This window comes from Corvus moneduloides, chromosome 6, assembly GCF_009650955.1.
Source record: "Corvus moneduloides isolate bCorMon1 chromosome 6, bCorMon1.pri, whole genome shotgun sequence".
Classification (NCBI taxonomy): Eukaryota; Metazoa; Chordata; class Aves; order Passeriformes; family Corvidae; genus Corvus; species Corvus moneduloides.
The window spans coordinates 23,479,964-23,494,155 of record NC_045481.1 but is presented as its reverse complement, the minus strand read 5'-3'; the positions used below and the strand labels follow the sequence as shown (position 1 = coordinate 23,494,155).

Below are 14,192 nucleotides of genomic sequence, written 5' to 3'. Positions count from 1 at the left end.
GTTAACAGACCTTGAGTAATTCTGGGTTCCTGTTGGGACATCTGGGAGAATTCTTTGATTTGTTTTTACCACAGAACACTGTGTCCTGGAAAGCTGGCCCTACCTCTCAGATTCTGGCTTGCCTGAGTCTTGTCTTTTTGAGGTCTAGGAAGGAAGGGAAGCACAATCTCACTTCTAAAGGGGTGGCATCTGAACTGAAACCCTAAACAAAAAAAATAAATTTACTGCTGCATAATCAGCAGCATGCAAAATTACAAAAGCTATATAATTATTATATTCTTATAAAGGAGCATGTGCTTAGCCCTGTAAAATTTCTAGTATCCCACAGATTTTGCAACCTAATATTGAGAAATAACAACACATATGTAAAAAGCTGAGAATTATCAGATATACGTGCCTTGGGAAATGTAAAAATATTACCATGGCTTCTGCAGGACTGTATTTAAAAACTGGCTGGTGTTTTAAACTTGTAATAATTATTTCCAGAATTAGTGCAATCAGAAGTGTTTTCCCCAAAGAAAAAGGACACATATAGCAGTCTATCAGAGATCAAAACACTGTTGAATTCCCTCTGTTAAGGAGTGGCAAAACTGTCGGTCTAGCACCATTCCCATCAATACTTGACACAGTTATCAGGAATTTGTAAAACTGAAAACTACAAGTCAGTGAGCCCACATGAGATAACAGAGTTAGTCCAACAATATGTCAATATGTTACCACCCATCCAGAAATGATTTAATATTACAAACTTGTATTGTTATCAAGAGTATTAAGAAAAGTGGCTCAGATTTCCAGCACATTGGTAAACATTTCACCCTTCCTTTGGTACAATCCAGTCTTCTATTCTTTGTGAAATAATAATGAATTAATAAAGTTCCTTTCTACCAAGAAATTAAGGGTGTGCATTCAGGAAAAGAGACAGAGTGATAACGCCAAAGAAAACCAGCTGTGTGCTGATAAGCTCAGTGTGAAAAGGCTCTATAAAATCTTAGGCCAGTCCATAGACTCCTGACTGTTGGCTCCATTCCAGTGAGGACTAGTGACCCTGGGGACTGAGAATCCTTTCGAGAATCCAAACTGGCAGCCCAGCACTCAGAGTAACTCAGCATCCCATTGTCACAAAACCCAGAGGAGAGGACAAAATGGCCTTATGTAGTTCCTGGTAAACTGTGGCAAATTGAAGAATGCTGCCTAACTCAGACTCTGACAGAACTTTTATAACTATTGTCAAGAAAAGACATTATCTTTCAAGTTCACAGAAGAATCTACCATCTGTATCAACACAAGTCCAGTATTTTATACATGTAATAGACAAAGAGTCACCTCCCTGCTTTTTCTTGCAGGGAAAATCCTTGTTCAAGATATACATTGTTCATAAAGTCAGGACTGACTTGCTCCAATGCAGGTGAGACTTCAGACTTGGCAGCGACATTATTAGTATGATTCTTCTGACAAGTAGTATCAGAAAAGGTGCTGAGGATAATAATGTATATACTTTATGCAGGCAAACCCCATACAATTATCATATTTGAGCATTCATTTTCACCTGCCTCAGTTAGACCATTAAGATACACCAGTATAATGACATAGCATAATGAAAGGAACAAAAGTTGCAAATATAGCTGGCATAACAACAAAGACCAGGTTGAGCTAGTATAGTATCCTACTACAAATGCATTGTTCAAAAAGGCCTCCAATGGTGAAATGAAGTTTGATAAATTTTCCCGTAGCAGTCAATTTAATCAGTGCCAAGATGCCTGAGTCTAACCTACAAAATCTAACATCTCTGTTGAGCACATGGCTTGTGACTGGAAAAGATGACAGACAGCCACTGCTGTCATGAAAAAGAGGATATGGATTATTCTTAACCTACTTCCACTTACTGCTAAGCAGTGTAACTTCCCTAGAATTGTGTATGAGATACTATTCTTAATAAATCATGGGGCTATGAAATTCTAAGTGAAGACCATGGGATTACTGACACTATTCTAAAAAGCAAAATGAAAGCATACAAGTAAAGACATCATTCTGCTCCTGGGTCTTAATAACAGACCAAAACAGTGCTCAACATTAAGAGACATGAATGCTGTGTTAGGATACAGTTATGTTTATTCCTATGGCTGAAAGGAACAAACATCTTTTGCTTCAAAAACATATGAAAGAACATGTTTGTGGAACTTTGAAAACCTAAGATCTGTAGGATCTAGCCACAATTCAAACACCTTGTGAAGGTTTTGGAGGTCCAGCTCTCAAACTAAGAAAAGAATAAAATCAGACGTCTCCCCAAAGAGCTGACAAGAGTTAAGAAAGACTGGCACCACCGATACAATGGAGAGTAACACCACTGCTAAGGCTAAAAACAATGCCATGGGAGGTACAAAGATGCAATACAATATATGTCTTCAAAGCCTACAGACTACACATCATCTGAAAGCATAAGGGTACATGAGGTATTATGCCCATAAACATGAATACACTATTCAAACATTTCAGATAGAAGGTCAAGTGCTACATCTCATGGCTTTGGCTGGCTACTAGACAGTACTGTGGGCAACAAAACTGGTATACCACAGAAACTAAAATGTTAGTCAAGGAGTGTATATTTGCGCTTGCAAGTTGTTTCACTTAACAAAAATTTGCATCAAATTTTCTTCAAGAGAACACAATAAATATTAAAAACTATTGGCATCAATTATTATACATAAAAGGGAATAACACAGCAACTGAAACACCTGCTGCAGCAGTGTTTCTGTGACTGCTGACAAAGAAGGAAGTAACAGACAAAAATGGAACAAACCAAAGGCTATGACAATTGATTAGACAAATTTTTTGCATGATAACTATCTAGAAAGAAGTCCAAACGACTTTTCCAAAACAAATTATGAGGCAGAAAATAGAGTCTACATAAGGAATGGCTACATCCTCACTCATAAAATCTGCCTATAGACAGAATGAAGAACAACTTGCAAACATAGATATATCCCTTGAAAGGAAAATTATCAAAGACAGTACTAGACAGACAAACTAGATTAGGAAGATACAGAAACTCAAAACCTAACAGATAGTTCAGTGAAGTCTCATGAACACCGTGCCCCTGAAAAACTAATACAATACAGTGTCTTCACTAGCGGAAAAGGTCCACCATCAAAACACCAACAATGCTGCACAACATCTGCTACAAAGTGTGAAAGAACAGCCTGCCTTCCAAACTCCATGGACAGGAGACTACACATTCTCAATGAAGTTAGATTTTTTTATTCATCTCTCAAGGGTTGCTTTAAATTTTGTATGCAGTTTGAAAAAATTTTAATATGAGGCTCTCTGTAACAACACATTCTTAGAAATACAACCATTTAGAACAAAATGGTAAAAACCACAGTATTTTTCTGGTATGCTTACTTTGAAGTATGTTTCTCATTTTATATGTGACAACAATTACATGTAACTGTTATCACAGCAAATGTCAGGATGCCCCATGGAAACTAGCCAGCTATGTGTTAACTGACATGATGCTGACATTTCTTTTTCACCATTTCATTAAAAATGATCTGTTAATGTTCTACTGTCTCCATAGTCCCCAATGCTTTCCTGTTTTCCATGCAGCTATTATCCATAAGCCAGCGACTATTTCAGTATAAACTCTCAGCTGCTGCCAGCAAGATTATTTCATGCACCTAGCAGAACAGTTTTCCTCATCCCATTTTTACATCCGCCACCCCTCTTACCATTCTCTGAAACAACATTCACAGCCATTGTTGTTATATCTTGAACACAGGCAGTTTGAAATCCTTCACTAGGAGGAGTGTTGTAGGTGCTCAGTCCAGTTGCTTTATTGATGTATATTGTCTTACCCGATAAAGCATCAAAATCTTGCAGCCAGACAGAACAACAGGAATCATTCCTGGGATTGGCTGTGCTTGTGTTGTCGGCAGAGAATTCCAAGTTCCTTTGTGAGGTCTCATGGGGAACCTCAGTATCCTTCATATTTTGTTCTGAGGATTCACCTAATGTACTTTTATCATTACAGATTATATTAGTACAATCATTTTTAGCAGGTAATGATAAAACAGTGCCTGAAGAGACTGTGTACTCTCCTTCTATACTGCTGACTGGTGATGAGTTGACAGGACTCTTCATAGACTCTGCTATCACACCATCTGATTGTGAGCACGCAGGCCCCTTAGAAATGCTGGACTTAGATTCTCTCACTTTTTCCAACGAGGATTTATATGTTTGACAAACATTATACAAAAAATCATTTGAGGATTCAAGATCAAAAGAATGGTCATCTTTTCTATTTGAGTCTGTTTGGAACTGTTCATCAAGTTGTTCTACTTCTTTGTGATCAGTTTTCATTCTGGATAGTTTGGATGATAATGATCCTGAAGATCTTTTACAACTTGTATTTTTGTTACTAACCAGAGAGTAATCAGACAATGTCAAAGGACTCTGACAAAGGGCTCGTTTGTCCTGTGACAGTTCTCCACTACAAAATAAAGTCTTTTCCAAGGAACCAAAACCTTGGCTAGTATTATTAGAAACTGCATCTTCTGCAGGTGGAGTTTCACAACTGCTGAAGTTATCATGATTGTCATTCTCATTCTTAGAAAAGTCACTCTTAGTTTCTGAACTAAGAACTGGGAGACCAGATTCACTTTGCTCTGACATGGGTGTTGGTAGCCTAGATTTGATTCTCCCATAATACCTCCTGAACTTTTCTAATGATCCCAGCTGTGTGGACAAGCTCAGTTTCTTAGAGGGCTGAGGTCTTGGCACAGCTATCTGTTTTCTAGTGGTTTTAATAACAATTTTCTTGCAAGGAATACCTGAAAAAGTTGCCTGCGGCAATTCCGTATCATTCAATGTTTCATAAGGTCTTTTATTGGTAGCAGTAGGCATAGCTATCTTATCTCTCACCTGATGTGACAAAGGTTTGTTCTCATTACCATCAGTCATGCATACTTCTCTGGTAAAAGAAGCTGTATATTCTTTATTTGTATTACCGGAAATACCCTTAGCATTTGAAGACTGAATCACAACATTCACTTTGTGGCCAAAAATATCCTTGGCACTGACAGGGCCAGGCCTACATTGTGTGTTTAATTGAAGACTTGTTTCTGTTTGTTCATAGTCACGTGGGGGCTCATTTTGCATGACACTTCTTATGAGGCCTGTAAGGCACAACTTTAATGGTATTGAACTAACAGCCCCTCGTCTGGCATCATCTATCACTTCAGCTGTTTCCCTGTTTCTTCTTTCATTACACAGTCTCATTAATGAACTTCCACAGACAGTTTCAGGTCCCACTGCTGTTTCAGTAGGGTCTTCTCTCTCAGGCAGTGACTGAATAACATCCTTATTTAACACACAGACCTTACTGCTTTCCCGTATTACTTGGCCTTGCTGGCTGCCCACATCTTTTATATTATTCTCTGCACAATCCCCTAGGTCACCACAATCATCTCTTATTTCTGATCTGGCCCCTCCACTGAAAGAGGAACGAAGATGTTCTGAAGGTTTTAAATGAGTATCAAATACTTTCTGGGAACTGTTAGTGTATTTTGGCTCCTGTTCTGAGGTATTAGATTTAATTAAATTAGAAACGGTGTCATCTTTGCTTGGCAATGGAATCTCTGCTATATTGTTTCTACATGGATCAGATGACTCAGCAGTGTTCTGAATTGGGGCATTTGCAGTTTCCTGTATATTTTTACTTGACTCCATAAGACTTGAACTTTTTTTTTGAGTAATGGATTTCCTCTTGACATCTTTTGACTGCAAGGTACACATTTCATAGGAATCAACAATTTCATTACATGCTTTCTTAAAACTTTCTTGGATGCTCTTCTCATCAAGAATTGAAGGCTTCAGAACTGGGGCATTATGCAAAGAAAAGTCATTATCTTCATTAAATTCTCTGATGTCCTCACTACACGGTTCAATAAATAAATGCTCTCGTTTCAAGAATATTTTCACTCCTTCCTCTATGCAAGTTAGAAGAACATCCCAGTTCTGGAACTCAATCAGAGTCTTTGCAGGTTCCAGGCACACATCATAGTCACTGTACGCACAGGTCACGTTGAGAATAAAGATCCCGTACAACTCTGGCCCACAGCGATGGCAACCTGGACTTGAACTAGCCTGTCGGCTTGCAGGGATACTTTTTGCCTTGCAAATTACGCTTTCTTTTCTTAATAAAAAATCAATTAGTTTATGTAGTCTTGTCTTTAAAACAAGCCTTCTATTCACATACAAGAACTGCATATTCTTATTGTAATGTCCCTCAGTACTAATAAAACCACTTATCTCAAATCCTCCAGACTTGTGATTTATTTCTCGCAACTTCTGGGATCTGCCCAGTCCATAAATTTGACAAAACCGAGAGTATACATCTCTTGTCTTAGGGAGCTGAAGCACCATAGAACAAGAAACATCATTTCTTAAAGAAAGGGAAACAGAAGGATGCATTAGCGAAACAGCCTCTACCTTCTGTCTCACTCTCTCAATTTCCAGCGCAGGATCCATACACTTTCTCCTCACCGGTAACTGATGGAACAGATTGCACACAGTGACTGTAGTTCCACCACTTGGTCTGTTCAATTCAGTTTCACATACTTCCAGTGCTTGCCCATTGTGAAACAGTTTCATAAATGTTTTTGCTGTCCTGCTGGTCTTAGATGAGATTTCCACTACACTGGCCATGTTGGCTATACTTGCCAAAGCCTCTCCTCTGAAGCCATAGAAAGTCAGGTTCTCCAAGTCTCTCACTGAACTGCACTTGCTGGTGAAGTAGCGCTTTCCAATAGCCTTTAAGTCCTCTTTCCCCATCCCAGAGCCATTGTCCACCACCTGGATCTTAAAAGCTTCCAAATCCACCCTGATAGCTATACATGTTGCTTTGGCATCAATGCTATTGAGAACAAGCTCCTCAACACACTGTCCAAGTGAGTTAACAGTGACTCCAGAACGCAGCCTGGCTCGCACATCTTCCACCAAACGTTTGATCATGTCAAAATCTGATAGATGAGAAACACAGGAAATTGCAGGAAGCTCACTGCTCCATGTTCCTTAAAACATGGAGAGAAAAGGAAAAAAAGAAATTAAAGAAATTCAAATTAAAAACCCGAAAAGACTTTCATTTATTTCATTCACCCTCATAAATACACTTTTCTTAGTTTTCTTAGCATTCAGAGGCTTTTTCTGTGATTATTTTCATGTTCAGGCTCTGACTACACACCATCAGTGCCTTTAGGGTAAATGGCCAGAGCCTGAGTCTAAGCTCCTTACTAACAACATACTGTGTTCTCAAACTCAACATGCCCAAATCAAACTCCTACCATATGAGGCAAAACTCAAAGGACCTGCAAGCAAAAGGTTTCTACTGAAATTTTCATCAGAATTACAGAGTAAACATCACCAAGAACTGGGCAGAAAGCTGCTTTATTCCTGTTTTTACCTCTAAGTCCCCATAAAAATCCACAGTGGTTCACCCTGGTCAAATAGCATCTGCTGCTACTTATCCACGAAAGGAGTAAAGCAAGCTTGGGAATGGGCGTCAGGCAAAGAGGAACCTGTTTATGCGAAAGAGAACCCACTGTTTCCAATCCTTGGCGCCTACTGGTTTCCTAGTGGCATTCAAGGGGGCTGCTTGCCGTCCCTGGGGATCCGGTGCCGCCGCTATCACAGGTCTCCCGAGGCTCCCTGGCCACGGGGGCTGAGGAGGGCAGCGCGGACCCGCGGCTCAGCTCGCCACCACACGCTATTCGCGCCCTCCCCTCACAGACGGAGGGCCCACCGCTTCCTCCTCCCGGCCGCCCGGGCCCCGCTCCCGCGCCCCGCCCTCGCCCCCTCAGCACGCACCGGACCGGGGCGGCCCCGCAACGGCCGCTGCGCGAGACCAACAGCGCCGGGCCGCCGGGCTCCTCGCGGGGGGCGACGGCGCGTGCGCAGCCGCGAGCGGGCGGAGCCGGGGCAGATGCACGCCGGGAGTTGTAGTTCCCGCCCCGACCCGGCCCACAGAGGCCGGGAAAGGCGGGAGCTCGGCCCGGCTGCGGGGAGCACGCCTTCCCCCAGGCCACTCCCGCACGGCGGCACCCAGCGGGGAAAGGGGGCAGCTTTGGCAACAAGATCCCGCTCCGAGGGCCGTCATCCACTCAGCCCCTCCATCTGACTCCCATTCCACACAGGAGGTGAAATCCAAGCAATTTTATTCTACAGAAAATGTGAAGTTCTGGAATACAATAAATTGTTTCTGAGGCATTTAGTGCACAAAAATAATGTTTTTAGCGGGGTTTTCTATCAGCATTGACCCTGTGATTTCCTTCACATGAACACCACACTCTACAAATTTCAGATTTATCTCATGTACAACTCCCCAAACCACATACACTTGGAAACAGAGGTTCTGCCCCTGAACAGCCCCTCCAACAGAGACAACATAGCTCTTCCTCTACCCACCAGAATTCTGCGAAAAGCTGAGCATCAAACTAACAGCGCAGCAAAACAATAAATTAGAAATTCAATAAAATAAAGTTCTCTAGAACTGAACACTGGCTGACTGATGAGTGAGGAAAAGGGGAAATGTTCCGTGAGGGCAGCTCACGCTCCAGACTTTGCTTCTTCCTGGACAAAGTCACTTCAAAATCTGGAATTCCTTGTGCTCCAGCGCCTTGATCTTCTTCTCATTGCTGAACTCTGCTCGGCTGATACGGGACTGGGGACTTCCTATCTTTCTGAGCCATTCTTGCAGCTCCCGCACCCTGGAAGTTGGACCCTGGATTTGCCCTTGGACAGTGCCGTGGCTGGTATTTTGGACCCAGCCAACAAGCCCCAGTCTCTTAGCCTCCCCCTGAGAAGACAATGCAAAGCAAAATGAGGTTAATCCAAACTGCAAAAGAGCAATAAAACAACATTCGCATCCAGGAGCCAATTTTGGCAAGACACAGACCTCCGAGGAAGTTCCTGTGGCTCAGGCAGCAGGAAAGCAGCAGAGGATTCACTCGACTACTAAACATATTCTTTCACGCGAAAAACTGCGGCTGAAACTCACTCTTCAGTCACGCTTACATAACCCGGCCGGGCTGCCAGCAGCACCGCGATGCCAGCGCTCAGCCCTTGGCCACGACCCCGCCCGCCCGCGGCTCGGCCCCTCCAAGGCGCCCGCAGAGGGCTGATAGCGGGCACGGCGCACGCCGGCAGGCAGGGCAGCCCGCCCTGAGGGATCGCGGCACGCACCTGGGTGTACTTGCGGAAGAACACGCCCTGCACCTTGCCGGACACCTCGTAATCCACGGACACCAAGCCCTCGTCCTCCGCCATGGCGGCACCGCCACTGCCTCCCGCTTCCCCTGCCTGCGGCTGCAGCCGCCGCGCGCCCCGCTGCGCCTGCGCCGCCTGCCGGCCGCTGGGGGCGTGGCCCCCCTGCTGCGGCCAATGAAGAGCCGCAGCGGGGCCGGGCCGGTCCCTCATTCGCCACCTCATGAATAATGCATACGGGGCGGCTCATGAATAATGCATCAGGCCCGCCCACGGCCGCCGCGCTCGTTCCGCCGTGGAACGGCCGCGCGGCCGGGAGCGGTCCGGGGGCGCGCGCTGGCCGGAGCGGCGCCGGTCTCCCGGCAACAGCCGCCAGCAGCGGCGGGGGGCGCGGCGGGCACGGCTCCGCGCCGGGGCCCCGGGGGCCGCGGGCAGCTGGAGGGGTCTCTCGGGCCATAAGCGCAGCGTGTGGCGACGCAGCTTGCCGAGGAGGGAGGCCGGCGGAGCGCCGGGCGTAGCCCCGCAGGTAACCCCGCTCGCCCCGCGGCGTGAGCACCCGACATACCTCGGGGGATGTGGTGGAACCAGCCACAGGAAGACTGTGCCGAGCTTGGTCGGACTCCTGCTTGTCAGATCTGTGTGACATACTGGTGGATCACATTGCCAGAACTGGAGGGACGCGTTAAGGGAAACCTCTGTCACTGCAGTGTATTTCTGCTGCTACCGTGATAAGGCAGGGCTCAGACGGAAAGAGAAATAAAAGTGTGTCTTATTTCTGGCTGTATAAACCGTTGGGACCAGTAGAGGCAGCATGGGAGCTCCCTAAATGGAAGGAATGTAAAGATTTATAGAAAGCAGAGAAGTTACAAAACCTTCACTAATACTTATTATAACCTCTGTCTGCAGCCTCCACGCATAAACTATTAGGAGAAGATTTGTCCAGTTTTTGGATAAAATTGTCTGTAATGGCTTTGCTTCTAACCTCAGGCTCTTTCTCAGGCGCTGAATGGCTTTTTTTCCACCGGTGGCTCCTGTGGCGCCAGCTACTAAGCTTGCTCCTGGTTCCCAGCCAAAACACCAGCAGAACAACTTTCAGCATGGATTCATACTTGACAAAGAGGAAAGTTTAAAAGATCTCTGTGCCCAAAAGAACCGAAGATATTCCTATTCAATGTCTGCAGAAAGCGCTCAGGACAGACCCAGGCATGGAGGCTTCTGTTCAGGCAGACCAGAGAGCAAGTATCTCATCCGCCAGGCCTGTGCTCTGTCAGCTGAATCACTAGGCAGACAGAAAGAAGGAGTGGACCGTGCATATCCCCTGCAACCAATTTCTCACCACAAGAGTGCAAGTGCTCCACTGCTCAGCACTGGAAGTCCCCCGTATGTGCAGGAAGCTCCAAATAGTAGATCAAGCTCAATAAGCAAAGGGATGATTCCAGCAGGGAGGTCTCAGTTAGCTGCAGTGCTCCGCCCTTGGGTAGGAAAGCCTGAACCATCAGTCCCCCATCTATACAGGACAGACCTGGCCTATATCCTAAAGCTGGAGGCAGATAGAAGGAACCTAGAAGAGGCAATTCAAAAGAAAAAGGCCATTCTTGGAGAGAAGCTGAGGAGGACAGTGGAGACACTTAGGAGGATTCAAAGAGAGAAAGAGCGTATCAAGGTAGTGGAGAGAAGAGACAGTGAAGTGGAAAGGACCCATGAGCAAAAAGCCACAAGGCACCCTGAAGAGAAAACTTTCAGAGCTGTAGACAGGCCAGGTGTCGGGATCTTCAGTGGAGCACAGTCTGCAGAGGACACTATCCCCAAGCCTGACACCACTCTCCACCCCCAAGAACTGGCTGTGGGGAAACTCAAGGAGTGGCTGGTGGCCACGAAATACAACAAAACAAACAACAGCAAAATGCAAGACAACATACCCATGGAGCATTTAGCTTCTTGTTCAAAACTGGCCCCAAAACATAGCCTTTCTCTCTCTGCCCTCTCAGACCAAGATTCTGATGACCACCCATCTGCAGAGATGCTATACATGCAGTCTGCCAGTGCTGCGGAGCAGGAGGGGTTTGGACAATGCAGCTTCTGCAAACGTAAGTTTCTCTGCACCAGGCTTGAGAAACACATGAGTATCTGTGGCAAGAACCAAGACTCCAAGAGGAAAGTGTTTGACTCCAGCAAGGCCAGAGCTAGGGGAACAGAACTGGAACAATATCAGCAGCGGAAGAGCTCAAGGAGTCCTCAGGTAATGTGTAGTCCCTTGCCTCCCTGGATCCACATGTACTGCTCACACTCCTTCCACTTCAACATCTGACTGAGACGCAAGCGCCTTCCCATGTACATGAGGCTAAGGGATAAAATCCAGCTATTGCCTCTGAAAGGTTCTTGCCAAATGGACTAATAGATCCATTTGCAATCTCATAGATGGAGGCAGGAGTCCTGACTTAGCTTTATAATGTGTCAAGGGTGTACTACTGGAGAAAGCTCACTTCTTTGCTGTAGTTAGGATGCAGACTTCTGCTGCAGTAAAGCTCTGTGACATCAGGGGCTGCAGGGAGCTGACTGAAAATCCAGATAATAACACAGTCTGTTAAAATGAAGGTAGTGGAAACATGCAGCTCTGTTCCTGCAAAGCAGATATAGCAACCCTCTCTACTTCCTTGGCCCTACTGCTTGCTTTTCTAGTTATCCTCAAGCTCTTTGTAAATACTGGTGTTTCCATCAGTATTTCCTTTACATCCTCCTTTGTGCTGGTCTTTTTGATTCCCTTTGTGGGACTGAGCTTGTCAGGCTGGGTTTTACGTCAACAGGGAATGCACAGGACCAGGTGACATGGGTTGGGCTCTGAGTGTGTTTGAGAGTGGAGGCTGATGGTGGTCCCAGTTGCTCTGACTGCCTTTCCCTTCTGCAGAGTAAAACACCACTCAGAAAGAACAACTGGAAGCAGAAGCACGAGGCTCTCATCCACATCGTCTCACAGGCCCGCCAGGTGCAGCAAATCCTTGCTAAGGGGGGGAAGGACCTGCCCCCATTGCCTCCCATTGAAAATCCAGACTACGTTGCCTGCACCTACTGTGGACGCAAGTTTGCTCCCCGAGCAGCCGAGAGACACATTCCCAAATGCAAGAACATAAAGAATAGGCCCCCACCTCCACCACAGAGGAGGCGCTGATGAGGCAGTGCCCAACTGTACCTGCTGCTCTGATTCCCTACCTGTTTTTTTGCCAATTCCCAGCAATAGACATTTGTGTTTTCTGTAGTCTCAGCACTGGCTGCAAACTTCTATGTACAGCAAGTGAACAGCTCAGGATGTATAAGCTGAATAACAGAACTTGTATACTTTGACCTGTGCCCTGAGTTGCCCTACGAGAAATGTCCCTTTCCTCAGCACAAGAAGCTCAGGATCAGAAATTCCAGGGGTTAGAAAACCTAGCACTAGCAGGCACTTACTGTTCAAATCCATATGTCAATTCATGTGTATAGAACAACAGGGATACGCTGAACCAACCAGGCCCTTGAGGTAACAGAACAAGCATCACATTCAGATTTAGTATTTTTAAAAATGGAGTTTTCCTGCAGGCCAAGTTGCTAGGGACTTCTAAAAAACAAAGCTTGCACCCTTCCTTAAGTCATCTGCTTATATTCATCTTGGTTGCTGCAATGGTAGGGAATTATGACAAAAACATATCCCTTCTTTGTTTTCTTCCCGAGATTTTTCTAGATTCTGATTATTAAATATATTAAACTAGTTCTCTTGTGTAAAAGTTATTTTAAATGGTCACAGAGTGTTCTCACAGTAAGAAAGACTACTTTGTATGAGAAAGTTGCAACAAGAAGTGAACAAGGAACAAAAAAACTCCAGCGGCTCCTTTTGCAAGTCCTCTGGTAGCAGAGCAGCAGCTCATGGGAACCTAGGGAAAGATCTAAAGCAATGAGATTAAGCTGGAATAGTCAGAAGCTGAATATGAAGAAATATTCCGGCCTTCAATGTGTGAACCTGACTCCTGAAAGAGCTTGGAGAGCTTCTGTCCTATAGATATGTGAGCAGAAATATCAATCCCTTGGCACACCCTGGAAAAGCATGAAGGTTCCAGAAAGGATCATTGCTGCACTGTGCCGGCCAACGATGAGTGTACAAACCTGAGAGAAAAAGCAGACTCAAAAGAAGGGAAAATAATTTGCTGTATCCAAACTGATCAGAGAAGCAAGGCCAATGCTTTAACTGCAGTGTTTCAAAAAAACAGGATAGCAAGAGGTAGGAAAGGGGTAAACTGAAACCTTTATGCCAGCCTCCCTGAATTCATGAAAGGTATAAGTGAATTGAACACACTAGTTAAAAAATTCAGCACCACTGCCTGTCTTCTAATATTAACTGTTTCCCTTGCACTATGTTTTATTGACTATATTTAGTGGACCCTAAAGGTCAGCAGATTGTAAATGATGACATGTGGATACACACTGAAAAGCATTTGATGCTGTAAAATAAGCCCATGTGTTGGGGACTTCTCATAACTGGCAGGTACATAGCTAACACTGAGATTGAAAAGACTGAAACTGTAGATTAAGAAAAAGTTATTAATATTAAATCACCAGGCTTCATTCGATACCTGTTTTGGAGCTAACTGAGGGCAGTTCTCCCCTCTTTGCTGTTGTTTCAGTATCCAGAAAGTCTCTGATAACTGGTTTAAAACTTAGTAACATATTAGACAAAGTATCAGGCTCAGCACAGAGATTTGGGGTGCTGCTTTGCTATCATGCTTAGTCACCCTGACTCTACTCAAGCCATGTCATTCACGCCAGCTCAGCTTCCTCTTTTACTCCTGCAGTACAATCCCCCACTCAGAGACATGCTGCATTTTCAGCATCCACACCTCTAGTGAATTTTAAGTATTTAACTCTGCTCCGCCTTTCAAGATAAGTCACAATTTAATACAACTCCTGAT

General features: G+C 44.8%; 3 protein-coding genes across 3 annotated transcripts; 1 reads left to right on the top strand and 2 right to left on the bottom strand.

Moving 5' to 3' along the window:
• Positions 1–118: 118 nt before the first annotated feature.
• LOC116445070 (DNA mismatch repair protein Mlh3-like) lies at positions 119–7,961 on the bottom strand. The gene is made up of 3 exons (XM_032111144.1): positions 7,861–7,961; positions 3,726–7,067; positions 119–1,473 (listed from the first exon to the last, which is right to left on the bottom strand). Exons 2-3 carry the CDS (start codon positions 7,006–7,008, stop codon positions 1,373–1,375), a joined length of 3,384 nt encoding a protein of 1,127 aa, XP_031967035.1. The 5' UTR covers positions 7,009–7,067; positions 7,861–7,961; the 3' UTR covers positions 119–1,372.
• A 229-nt stretch (positions 7,962–8,190) lies between these two features.
• On the bottom strand, positions 8,191–9,483 carry ACYP1 (acylphosphatase 1). The gene is made up of 2 exons (XM_032111147.1): positions 9,235–9,483; positions 8,191–8,848 (listed from the first exon to the last, which is right to left on the bottom strand). Exons 1-2 carry the CDS (start codon positions 9,478–9,480, stop codon positions 8,633–8,635), a joined length of 462 nt encoding a protein of 153 aa, XP_031967038.1. The 5' UTR covers positions 9,481–9,483; the 3' UTR covers positions 8,191–8,632.
• A 147-nt stretch (positions 9,484–9,630) lies between these two features.
• ZC2HC1C (zinc finger C2HC-type containing 1C) lies at positions 9,631–13,013 on the top strand. The gene is made up of 3 exons (XM_032111671.1): positions 9,631–9,781; positions 10,255–11,494; positions 12,161–13,013. The coding sequence occupies exons 2-3, from the start codon at positions 10,262–10,264 to the stop codon at positions 12,419–12,421; spliced, it is 1,494 nt and encodes a 497-aa protein (XP_031967562.1). The 5' UTR covers positions 9,631–9,781; positions 10,255–10,261; the 3' UTR covers positions 12,422–13,013.
• The last annotated feature ends 1,179 nt before the right edge of the window (positions 13,014–14,192 follow it).